Raw genomic sequence first — 11,913 nt, forward strand, 5'->3', positions numbered from 1 at the left:
GTGGTTGATAGTGGCGCGCAACTGATGTGGCCTCTAGTACGTAGCGGCTCCCACAAGACAAGGCTCTGTTCGTCAGCCGCCAGTCTCATGCAGGCAGAGGCTGTGGCCCACGAAGTCTTTGCCTACTCACCCTGCCAGGGGGCCAGCGTCACATTCACCACACATCCGAAGGTCTTCGGCCCCTTCAGTATCAGACATACAGAGGCCCAGCCCGCGTGCAGCATGGCCAGCAGCCAAGAGATAGAAGTAATAGATGTATGCATTCGTAGCTCAGACGCCTAGGTATCATTAAACAAATCGACGTGCTTGGCCGCCCGTCCGAAACACATAAAAAAACACCCCCTGTCTTTCGTCTCGTGCGGCGAGAGATATCCAACACACCGCCTCCCGAGATCCATGCAATCGTGTCTGATGTGTATACTATGCAGACTCCATCCTTCATCGCATGCAGGCCGAAGCGCATCGGCTTTCTTTGTGAAGCGTGACATGACTCCTGCCCGACCTGCGTCATCCATCGTGCGGTGGCTGGGGGCAATGTTTGCCGGCCTGGTCGTCAGGAGGATGACGCCTCCTGTATAAATTCTCCAGAGCCTTAGTTCAGGCTGCGCGATTGGTTAGTACATACTATATGTCTTCAAACAGAGGAAATTGATAAGAGTCCTCCGGTAAGCCTGATTGTGCTATGCCTGCGCCCAAAGAAAGGGAACAGAGAATGATATGGGAAGAGCCGTCCCCCCCGGCGTCATTGCAATGACAGGGAGGATTTGACCAATATATAGGGGATGTTCCGTGTCGGCGTAGGACCACTTGTCGTAGGGCAGAAGGTGCGCAAGTGTCGTTAGGGGGGCCCTTACAGTATCAACTGCTTCAGATTGCGCTGGATGATCATATCCTGCACCGAGCCCATTGTGATTTTCAAAAGATTCGTATCGGTTGCGTTTGTGAAATGGCCGTAAATCTCCTTCTCCGTGTTGCGGTTGAGTGCGCGGAACTTGTCCAAAAAGTATTTGCTCGCGGCTTTGTAGTCATCTTCGGGACCGTGGTAGTCGGTGAAGCCAAAGTTGGTAATGGGACTCTTTGGCAGCTTCTCGCGGAAAAGATCCATTTTGTTGAGGAAGAGGATAAGGGCAGATTTGGTGAACCAGTGCGAGTTGGCGATGGACTCCCAGAGCATGAGGGCTTCGTTCATTTGGTTCTAGCAGGATCAGCATCAGTGCTTCAGTCGCACACAGCAGGTCACAACTTACACCATCCTTATCCTCCACGAGACATTGATCGTAGCCACTAATCGCGACCAAGAACAGCAAGCAGTTGACGTTCTCAAAGCAATGGATCCACTTCTTTCGCTCCGAACGTTGGCCGCCAACATCGAACATTCGGTATGTAAGCTGCCCCAGATCGAAGATGGTTTCTGTGATGCCGGTCGTCCTTAATCGCGAGCGTAGCAGATCTTGGTCGTTTGGAACGTAGTCTGGCGCCCAAATGCGGTCAATCTCATCCACAAAGCTAGCACAAGTCAGTATGCATGTCGAGTGCCGAGATGAAGCTCCCACTCACTATGCCAAATTGTCGTGCAGGGCATATTCATTGCCCTTTGCAATCGCGGCCTTGACGCCGCCATCGGACCACAGTGCCTTTACAGGCTCCAGAAACTCCAGAGGCATCTGCTCTTGGGCACTGATCTCGCGTTCAACCAAGACCAAAGACATGTTTTTCTGCATTACGGTTAGCCTCGCGCTCAATTCGCCTTATGTCTCACGTCAAGCCTCCGTCCGCTCCGCCAGGCCTCGGGCAAGGCTCGGCCGAGCTGAGTGCGCGGGACAGGGCATTCCGGAGAGGGATATGTCTAACCTCGTTCTCGGGGTCCTCGAATTGAATATTGAGTTCAACCATGGCCTCGTGTATCGTTTTGAAGGACTGCACAATGTTGCTGAAAATAACCGGCTTCCACTCGAGCTTTTCATTCTTGCTGAATCCCTGAGCGTAGATGAGCTTCATCTGCTTGAGAACGGTCGATTTTCCCGATTCGCCAGCTCCTATTAGAAGCACAGTATGTCAGTCACCGCATTGACATTCGCAGGGCTAGAGCCCGCACACGGGCGTGCGTGCGCGCAACATACCGAGCAGTAGCAACTTGACTTCCTTGCTCATCTTCTTCTCGTCCACGCGGAGCTGCTTGTCGATGTCACGCGAGCGGGCGGCGCCAGCATCGCCCTTGTCGCGACTTCCGAAACACATCTTGTATATGTATGGGCTCGTTTCGTGGCAAGGACTCGAAAGTTATACGACGGAGAGGCGCTCGCAGACGGGGGGCCGGACCGGCGAGGTGAGGTCGGTCGGTCGGTCGGTCGGTCGTGGGCGCGCGGTCAATGGATGGGTAGCGACAGCGATTGGAAAAGCCCCTCAATCAGGCCCGACTCGCGCCAGAGGCAGGTCGTACGAGATCGACGGGACACGACGGCTGGCCGAGCAGTGTTGACAGGCGCAGGCGGCAAGTCGCAATCCTTGCCCCAAGAAATTGGAGTGACGAAATCCGTTATTGGTGGTTCGCCCCGGAAATAAAACAATGGATAAAGGCGATAGCCTCTCTGCTGCCGGGTGATTCCACTGGAGATGATGAGCTGAAGCACCTCGTGGCCGGTGGCTGCAGGTGAGACACTACAGCGAATTGTCGGGGACTTGTCGTCTGGGGGGTTAGTGGGCAGCAGAAGCAACGCAAGCAAGGCGGCTGCAGGTGCTTGGAAACGTGAAGAGGAGGAGGGAGGAGGGTGTTGCTGAGGGCCTCCTCTCACCGGGAGCTACAAGACAGACTAGACTGGTCAGAGTGAGAAAAAAAGATACTGACAGCGGGACGGGCAGATGGAGACGGCGCAGAGCCGACAAGTGATGGATCCAGGATGGATGGGTAGTCTGGACTCTGGAAAGGAGGCGAGGTCGCAATCCGGTGCTGTGTTCGGCCGGTGCTGTCGGTATGGAGCAGGCAGACTGATGAGAGAAGACATGATGGACATGGAGTCGAGGGTACGTACGGATGCGTCTCGGGACCAGGACAGGGGCTTGGCCTGGGCGAAACGGTCAGGTTGCGTGCCGCTCCGCTCAGCCAGTGGGGACTGACGGCAAGGTGGTTTGTTGGTGAGAGTGAGATACGCACAACGGCACAAGTAGCGAGGCGCGCGTTGGTAACGAATGGCCTTGTTGAGCTACTATCAGTAAATAGCGTTTCGCACGCGACTCAGGGCCACGAAACGTATTGCAGGCCTGGCCTGGCCTGGCTCAAAAGGCTGAGCTGAGCCTTTGCATTGGGTTTGGCAGTGCAAAGAATTAATTATTTCCGAGGGGCCTGCGGTTCGGTGGATACTGTAGGTGGTGGTCTGTGCGCTCGTGATGTCCAACAGTACGGATGCGGCCTGATGATGAGAAGGTGCACCCCGGACTTTTCTTTCTTGTCGGTTCATGTCATGCCATGCTTTGTATGGATGCTGCTCTCCGTCTCGCAGGCCATTGACGCACCTCATTGACGCATCATGGAACAGTTGCTTGAGCTTCGACGTGTCCTAGATACTTCTCACTTACAGTATGGACAGTAGATACCTTCTATCATCGAATTCCCAACGTCGAGGACTCAAGGCCGACCCGCATCTCAACTCCGGTGGCTCCATCACCCATGAGTCCAGTCCACGTCTCTCTCCTTACTCCTGCACCGACCGGAATGCGCCTGATCCCAGCGCCCACATGTGACGCTCCACATTGGCAGGGTCCTGAAACCGATTGCTGCTCGCGTCCAATTACGCAGCCGCTGCAGATTCTACAATCTTTACGGCATTTTCGACATGAATCACGATGCTTACTTTTATGAGCCAACTCGAGCCCAATTCCCTGGGAGCGCGCTTGCTTGTCGTCCGAGTTACGGATACGGAGTACGGTAACTAGTAATTACTTGGCCATGTGGAATGTAACGCCAAAGCTTCAAACCCCGGCGCAAAAATCGCCAAAGTCTTTCGGAGGTTTGTAATGAACTGTGCGGGCATAAGTCAGCAAACCTACGAGAGCCGCTAGTTTAGCGGTGCATGACAAAGCTCCATGCGAGTCAGTCCCTTGGCCGGGGAAAGCGTCTGAGCCGTTGGGAATGACACCTCAATGGTACCTGTGTATTCCAGGTGTGTTGAGCGCAGTGCGAGAGGGTGGTATGAGACAACTTTTCATGTTCACCACGCAACCACACCTAGGAGCAATTGGGTTGCGCCACAAGGGAGACGGTGCGCTTGTTGCCGCCCGCCCTTAAGCCGATTTTGGCTTGTGACAGTCACTCGTTCTTTGCCTGCCTGCCGACCGGGTCTTCGAGCAGGTGGGGTTCGGCATATGTATAGGGGTAATTAATTACTTCAGACTCCTCAGTTCATAATCAGCATGTCGTGAAGCTCTTAGGGAAGGTAGACACTCGTGGTCTAGAAGCTGGAAAATCTTCCTCGCTCTAGTGCAAAGTTTGCGAGGCGCACCCGGAGCTTCCTCAGTTATGTCTGGTGTCCGACATTCGATTTTCCCAAAGCTACGGAGTTACTCCGTACACGATACTACGATAGTAACCTTTGCCGGGGTTTAGCGGCTACTTGTGAGCTTGCTTTTCCTCAGGGGTCTTTCATCAAATTTCGGAGGCGCGGAATCTTTATTAGTGCACCCGCTTGGAGCTGCCAAGTTGCTTTGACGTTTGATAATCACTCAATGTTGTTGACTGCCGGCCGGCAACTCTCACATGTGCATGTCAAGTAATTACGGATACATGAAAGTTACAACTGCGCGGTATTTCACGCGGAAAGGACGCCGCATGTCGTGAGCACGACCGGCGTGTCTTGCATCCGATCAACAGTTCAACTAGTATTACTAGGTACAGTAGCCGGGCCCATACTCATTACAAATGCTGTTGCTGCGAAATGAGATGGCAAGGGTGAGGTTGACAAGTCATCTCGACCCCCTGGGCTCACCAAGTACGCGTAAAGCGACTCCCGGGTGACGACCAATTAATGCACCTACCCTGAATCACACCAGATGAGTCTCTGGCCCAGCGGGACGGAAGCGCAAGTATATCGTGAGGGTGTCGTCAGCGCAACCCCCTTTTCCATCTAAACTCTTATTCAAAAGGCATAAACTTTCGATTGTCTTTCCAGCGCGCTACAAGCTCGATCGCCATGGTTCACTGGAAATCTTTCTTTCGAGTCTGCCGCAAGTGTGTGTGACATGCTTTGGTCCGTCTTCCTTCATGATTGAGCTACCCTACACCTTCTGCTCTGGCGTGCGGGCGTGGTAGCACAGAGGACCACCATGACTTTCAGCTTCCTCGAGGTGAAAGATAATTTGACTGCTAGTTTGTAGCTCAGGTGCTTTCGTGTTTTGGTCCTTTGGTACAAAGGATAGAAACGGAAAGATTCTCCCCCTGACAACGGGCATGGTGTATATAGCGTGTGACTTGCCAAGGAAAAGGGATAGTCATGGAATGATATTACTACCAAACATTGGTTACAAGCAGTCGTAAGGTGTCTAATCTATCAGAGCACTGATCCAAACGCCAACAGAAACAAGAGAACGCCCGATTTCATCATTGTGCTTGAAAGCATGATTGCGGCAACTCAGACATCACCGATCCTCGGAGGGATTGCCCTCACAGGGTAACCCAAACGCCGCCCTTCATCGTTGTCAGGTTCAGCCTGTAGCGGCCCGAGACCATGCTATGTCTATGTCAGTACAGATCGCGTAGGAACAAGGGAGAAACCGACCTCCAGTTCAGGTTCGCCGTGCAGGCATATTGGCAGCCCTCAATGAACTTGCCGAGGTCCGCCTGCGTCTTCTCGTCATGTGCGTAGCGAGCCAGCAGCCTCTCGGATGCGGCGTCGAGACGCTCCACCGACTCCTCCACAATCTGTGATGAGCGGTCGATGGAGGCTTGTGGCGAGCCAAGGCGGTCGGCGAGCAGAGGGATGAGTGTGTCGACCTGATCTTGAGCCTATGGCGTGTCAGTCTTCGCCAGGGGATGGGGTGTTGATCTCGCCAGGAGACTCACGACTTCTTTCTTGATGGAGAGGATATCGTTGGTTCTGGGCCCGTCAGTCTGGAATCACGTCAGAGGAGCAGTTGCACAACGTACGTCGAGATGATGATGTTGGTCTCGTTCCAGATCTTCTCCATATCCTCGTCATTCATGACCTGGTCAGGCAGCGTAATGCCAAAGGCATATTCCGTGATGGCAAGACAAACGCGCACGGCACTCGACCCCATGCGGCGGTTGCTGTACTCCTCCACGGTGGGTAAGTTCGGTGTCATTTGGTACATCTGTTCCTCCTCGCTCATCGTGATGAAGAATCGAAGCTCGTCAAGGAACGTCTTAACTTGTCCTGAGAAGTGTCAGCGCCAAGTGAGATAGGCATGATGCATGTGTCTCGCGTCAGCTTACTGTCGTTGCAGTGAGTAGCAATAGCCTCGCCAACAGGCCTGAAGTTTGTGACGACGGAGTTCGTTGAGATGCTGGACAGGTCGACTGTGCGGTTCTTCTGCATGCTCGCCTCAATGTACGCCATGGTCTCCCTTCGGAAAGCACACGACCTCTCAAAGTCGTTGATGAGGTCGGAGAACTCGACCGAGTCGGACTCGTCGTCCCACACAAAAAGCCAGATGGAGAGGAGCGTGGCGATGAGGAGGGCTTCATACGGCGCATACGCCCACCAGGACGCACCGAAGAGAGCAACGCCGGACCTGTTCATCTTCTTGAGACGACCTGAGTCCTCGGGGCGGTGTAGGATCCTGAGAGGAGAACACGACTTAGCTCTGCGGCCTCGCGCATCCACAACTCTGGTACTCACTCTGCCAATGCCTTTTGGGAATCAAGCTCCAGACGCGCAATCTCGGGGTTCACTCCTTGAGCCCAGTGGCTCATCGTGGCCTGGAGGTCTGGGATCCGAACACGCGCGCCACGCATGAGACGTACCAAGCGATCACGTTCCTTCTGTGCATGCCGGGCTTCGTTGACAGCTTCATCCTTGTGGTTCACCAGATGGAGTAGGCTGTCGAAGTGGGCGGCGGTAGCTGCGTTGCCCGCGAGCTGGACGCTTGTGGCCGACATTGTGAATAACGTTTTGGCGTATTGTATAATTATGCACACAGTGGGGTTGCGTTGCCTTGCTTGACGATATGTGAATGCACGGAGGGTAGCAATATCTAGAGATGAGACAGAGGATCCGTGGGATTGGAAGCTAAAAGCTGTCGGTTCCAGAGGTTCGGGACAGCTGGCGCACCATCCATGCGGAGCAGCGGTGAACCTTCTTTTAAACAAATTGTAGGCCTCTGAACGGTCTTCCGCTGGGGCCTCGATGAATGGCAAGGTGGGTAGCGGAGATAGCCATATGTACTATCACTAAGAACCCCAATGGTGTGCGCCCCAATCCGACCAGTGGAACCCACGTCATGCCCGAGGACTGGACTGGTTGCGAACGGAGCTCTGGGAAGCATATGGGGATCTGATTAGCCGAAAGAGGCCGGAGAGCGACTCGTCACCTACTATCATGGTAGGCTGGAATACGTACTCGCTCGGAAAAGCAGCACTCCATCGCGGGAGTGTTTTGCCCAACGACGTGCCAGCCCGGATGAGCTCGGAGGCACATGGAGAGGGATCAACCTTGATAGCAGACCTCTGGCCAAGCCTGGCTCTCTGAGCCATGGCCTGTACATCAGCCTACATGCGGTTGACGTCCTACTCGATCATGAATAGGTTCCGATGCAACACCATCCGTCCTGAGCGGTCTCCTGCTCGCCGAGGTGGTGGTGGTGGCGGTGGTGGTGGTGATGAACTAGGCCGTTGTGAAGTGAAAAGACCCATGCCGATTTTGTGCATTAAGGCCGAGACTAGCCCCATTGCGATGGAAGCAAGCCAGGTCCTCGCATTGCATGTACGTACTCATGTAGGCGTGCGGCAGGCGACTGTCAGTTGCGAACATGCTGCACATTGGGTTCTGTGTCAATGTGTCATCGCGGCAGACGTGATAGTTGGGACCCTGTACTGTGAACCCCTTGTGAGAAATCCGAGCCAGTCTAGGCTAGATAGACGCTGTTGGTTGTTGTCATGCAGAAACATGGCGCCCCCCCAAGGTGCCATCCCGAGGGAAGGGAACCAGATCAGTGCCTTGCGGCCCCAAGAACGATTGACAGCCTGACAGGTGCGCGACCCTGGCCCTGCTCGCTCGATGGATCACCTGGAGATGCGGGGCCTGGCAACGACAAGACGCCGGGAAAGCCATTTGTCGAAACGTCGGTGAACGCTGGCGGGCTCGGCGCATACTGCGCGAATTCGTCCACATCTCTGTCGCTGGCTGGTCCAAGTGGTGAAGTTCCTCGCGGCCAGAATGGGGTAAGAGTGGCAGACTCGGAGCCTGGGGGGTGGGCCTATTCAATGTTGTCCGCGGCACGTGACTTCGGTGGTCTATCTGACCTTCTATTGGACCATGGCGATGTTAGCGTTAGAGTGGGTTGATGCAGTGGGCGCTAACCCTGACTATGGCCAATCAACAGCCTATAGCCCGCCACGGACCGCGCCGCCGCCGTTCGTGTAGTACAGCCACTGCCCGCCCAGGCCCCAGACAACTCTTGGCCTTCTTGATCTATTGAAAGTATGTTTGACCGCTTGAATAGGAGAGTCGACAGACTCGACACCATCTGATCAGTAGCATGATGTCTGAGCTGGCCATCTTGTTGCTGAGGCAATTCCAACTTTTACTGTTTCACGACTTTTGAGTGCGACAATCTGCTGGTTGCTCCCAAAGTATGGTAGCAGTGGCAGTGCCCATCGCAACGTCATGATACACGTGAGCATGTGCCCCGACTGGACTCTGAGAGTCCAGTCGGAGGCCCTGAGCCCACTCCAACCACACACCGCCAAACTCACATTCGTGTTCATCCACCGGCACCTACGTATTATCCGGCAATGTGAGTCGGAAAGATAGTACCTGCGCGCCCTCCCGGAGCCTAGAATCGCATCTTTGTTCATTACCACCAAGTGAGATTTCGTCACAGATGGCACGTCCCCCACCCACCCTGGTGCCAGTGGCAAGCCAGGCAGGCTTATGCCGTCCCCAATCCTGCCATGCAACCCGTGCTGCATCACAGTCCGCCTGCTGAAGGATCGATCTTCACACCATGACCGCATCTGCCGCTCTTTCATCGACATTGTAGAGAAAATGGTATAGTTTTACCGCGCTGCCAGGCGCGATTCCCCTGAACTGTTAACAAATTCCTTCCTAGCGCGGACAACGGTGAGATTGACAAAGACAAGTCACCCGTGATCAGCAGCACACCACCATCGGACGTCAGCCTGGTGATGATGAACTCTAGTCAGGGCGACGCGATTATGCTTGTCTCAGCTCTTTCGCCTGCACGGTACAGAACCTGAACCTTCGCCGGTGTTCTCGAGGTACACTGACGGTTTGTCGTGGATGTGGCAGGACACCCTCAGATGCCAGTGATCCTCCAAAGACAAGTTTCCTGAGCTGCTTCGTATATCCAAAGCAAAACATCTCAGGCACAAGGAAGAGAGCAACAGATTGATGAACGGCGGCCGCCTTTTCTCGTAAATTTCAATGTGGTTCGTCGCGCCGTTTGCGTCTACGTAGCGTATCATCCTGACCCTTCGACCAGGGCTGGGAAATGCTACGCTGCCTTCTTACCTTGCGTATGCATGCGTTTAGATTGTCGTCCATTCCTTCCCACGTCGGCACCTGCCCCTCACAGCCAGTCAGAGGTTCTGCTTCACGCGTGTAAGTGCTCTGCTGTGTTGGCTGATTAAGTTGGGGGCTGGACGGGGCGTATTACTTATTGATCGCCCGTTTGATGGGCATCTTGCACATAAGGTACTTAGCCTCGATACCCCCACACTTGGACTGGTCTGTATTTGACTCTTATTGACTCTGAAGGCTTAGCGGTACCTGAACTATACTCATTCCATGTTCAAACAGCCTGCCCTTGGTCTTCTTCACTTTTAGTTTCTCAGTGACTATACCTCGCAGCTAATTGCCAGGATGACAGGCGTCTCAAAAGATGGCGAGAATGCCATTATCAGTAAGTGATGTGAGAGAAGATGACAAAGAGGGCGGTAGCTGACAATTGTAGTTGTCTACGTGCTCACAACCGTCGCCACGATATGCGCTGCCATGCGATTCAAGATTCGGTGGCACGGCCAGCTTGGCGCTGACGACTATCTTCTCGCATTCTCACTCGTTTTGATATGGCTACAAGCAGTCGGGAACACACTTTGTAAGTGACAGGACAGACCTCAGAATGATAGGCGCACACTCTGACCGGAATCAGTGGCTGTCAAAGGTGGCATGGGCAGGCCGATGGCGACACTGAGCGAGGGCGAAATAGAGTGGCTTTTCAAGATGTTCTATGCCCCAGAGATTGGGTACACGCTGCTCACGGGTGTGCTCAAGCTCTCGATTCTCCTCTCGTACAAGCGCATCTTTGGCCACATGCGCAAGATCCTCGTCTACATCCACGTGCTCATGGGGCTTGCGGCTGGCTGGCTAGTGTCGTGCCTGTTTGTCATCATCTTCCAGTGCTGGCCCATCCACAAGGTCTGGAAGCCCCTGACGCCTGGCGGCTGCATCGACTTGCTGGCCTTTCTGTGGGCGACGAGTGTCTCGAACTTTATCATCGACTGGCTCATTCTGAGCGTGCCCCTGATTCCCATCTGGAAGTTACAAATGACTCCCATCAAGAAGGTCTTTGTGGCGGGTTCCTTTGCGCTGGGATCAATGTGAGTATTCCGGAAACGAGTGAGAGAGAGCTATGCTAAGAGACGCAGTGCTTGCATCACGAGTACCGTCCGCGCGGCCGTCACTGGTACGATAGATGTGACGGACATGTCGAGTGAGTGTTATCCCAGGCCTGGACAATCCGCATGTGTCGCTAACCATGGAAAGAATCCGTGTTCATGGCATCCATCTGGACTTACATCGAACCCACTGTCGCCATCGTCTCCGCCTGCCTTCCCTTCTTCAGCAAGTTCTTCACGGAGAAGGTCAGGAATATTGGCACCAAGGGACGCAGCATGGGCAACAAGTACTCCAAGAACGGTTCCGATTTTGAGAAGGGGGAGGGCCACATCACAAAGAAGACAACCACGACGGTGTCCGGAGAGTCGCGCGGCGTGCGCAACCAACACGAGCTGGTGAACTACTCTGTCCGCGTGGGAGCCACACCCGATGGCCACCTGCGGCTTCACAGCGACTCCAGTACGTCGCTCGTATAGTCTGCTTTGTCTGTTTGGATTTTGGCGTTTGGTGTGATGTAAAGGGTCCCGTTACATATGGGAATTATCAATGGAGATTCGAACGATCTCATGTACCTACCGAGTTACATACGTACGGTTACTGTACCAAACATACATTCTAGGTTTTCTTTCTATCAGCATTAACTCACACAGCGACCATGGGTTTGCGGCGAGCCATCCTGACCAGACTCGAGATGCACAGCACAGCCCTCTCAAGTCAAGTCTCGGCGATCCCCGCGTAGGCTCTTCGCCGGCCTCAAGACACGGCACAATCTGACTGGCCAACCCTCAAAGAGTCCATGTCCATGACACCATTGGGCCCGACATAGCAGGTAGAAATCCCGCTCCTGCACGGATTCGCCTAATGCACACGCCATAGGGTCCCTCATGCGACCCGCAGCCCACCCCCCCACGGCCCACGAGAACCCTGGTCGAGTGTCTCGACTCTCGAGTCGTATTATCGAAGTCTGTCCGTCTTGAGGAGGGTCCCGTCCTCCCACTAGCAACGTCACTGTCCGGGTCCATGTCCCCATCTGGCCTGGCATCACTATTAGATAGATGCACGAGGATAAACGCTTCTTTGACTAGCAAGCCACTCATTGACAGTC

General features: G+C 54.2%; 3 protein-coding genes across 3 annotated transcripts; 1 reads left to right on the top strand and 2 right to left on the bottom strand.

Moving 5' to 3' along the window:
• Positions 1 to 566: 566 nt before the first annotated feature.
• F5Z01DRAFT_246925 (guanine nucleotide binding protein, alpha subunit) lies at positions 567 to 2,585 on the bottom strand. The gene is made up of 5 exons (XM_046258457.1): positions 2,121 to 2,585; positions 1,852 to 2,036; positions 1,558 to 1,715; positions 1,248 to 1,506; positions 567 to 1,195 (listed from the first exon to the last, which is right to left on the bottom strand). Exons 1-5 carry the CDS (start codon positions 2,236 to 2,238, stop codon positions 851 to 853), a joined length of 1,065 nt encoding a protein of 354 aa, XP_046115974.1. The 5' UTR covers positions 2,239 to 2,585; the 3' UTR covers positions 567 to 850.
• A 2,962-nt stretch (positions 2,586 to 5,547) lies between these two features.
• F5Z01DRAFT_247290 (isoprenoid synthase domain-containing protein) lies at positions 5,548 to 7,404 on the bottom strand. Its single transcript, XM_046258462.1, has 6 exons — positions 6,849 to 7,404; positions 6,443 to 6,789; positions 6,137 to 6,383; positions 6,053 to 6,086; positions 5,769 to 5,995; positions 5,548 to 5,720 (listed from the first exon to the last, which is right to left on the bottom strand). The coding sequence occupies exons 1-6, from the start codon at positions 7,106 to 7,108 to the stop codon at positions 5,654 to 5,656; spliced, it is 1,182 nt and encodes a 393-aa protein (XP_046115975.1). The 5' UTR covers positions 7,109 to 7,404; the 3' UTR covers positions 5,548 to 5,653.
• A 2,648-nt stretch (positions 7,405 to 10,052) lies between these two features.
• F5Z01DRAFT_638690 (uncharacterized protein) lies at positions 10,053 to 11,284 on the top strand (the record flags this gene model as incomplete). The annotated part of the gene is made up of 5 exons (XM_046262393.1): positions 10,053 to 10,092; positions 10,144 to 10,287; positions 10,342 to 10,789; positions 10,838 to 10,902; positions 10,956 to 11,284. The coding sequence occupies 5 exons, from the start codon at positions 10,053 to 10,055 to the stop codon at positions 11,282 to 11,284; spliced, it is 1,026 nt and encodes a 341-aa protein (XP_046115976.1).
• Positions 11,285 to 11,913: the final 629 nt, after the last annotated feature.

This window comes from Emericellopsis atlantica, assembly GCF_019669845.1.
Source record: "Emericellopsis atlantica unplaced genomic scaffold F5Z01scaffold_23, whole genome shotgun sequence".
Lineage (NCBI taxonomy): Eukaryota > Fungi > Ascomycota > Sordariomycetes > Hypocreales > Bionectriaceae > Emericellopsis > Emericellopsis atlantica.

What these genes read in the sequence shown, in the direction of transcription:
- F5Z01DRAFT_246925 (XM_046258457.1), bottom strand. Translation starts at nt 2,238, where the DNA reads ATGTGTTTCGGAAGTCGCGACAAGGGCGATGCTGGCGCCGCCCGCTCG. An exon ending in TCGAGGACCCCGAGAACGAG is followed by an intron (nt 1,716 to 1,851) that starts GTTAGACATATC and finishes ACCGTAATGCAG; the next exon opens with AAAAACATGTCTTTGGTCTT. An exon ending in TCGTGGAGGATAAGGATGGT is followed by an intron (nt 1,196 to 1,247) that starts GTAAGTTGTGAC and finishes TGATCCTGCTAG; the next exon opens with AACCAAATGAACGAAGCCCT.
- F5Z01DRAFT_247290 (XM_046258462.1), bottom strand. Translation starts at nt 7,108, where the DNA reads ATGTCGGCCACAAGCGTCCAGCTCGCGGGCAACGCAGCTACCGCCGCC. An exon ending in TCTCCATCAAGAAAGAAGTC is followed by an intron (nt 5,996 to 6,052) that starts GTGAGTCTCCTG and finishes GACACGCCATAG; the next exon opens with GCTCAAGATCAGGTCGACAC. An exon ending in ACGGCGAACCTGAACTGGAG is followed by an intron (nt 5,721 to 5,768) that starts GTCGGTTTCTCC and finishes ACATAGACATAG; the next exon opens with CATGGTCTCGGGCCGCTACA.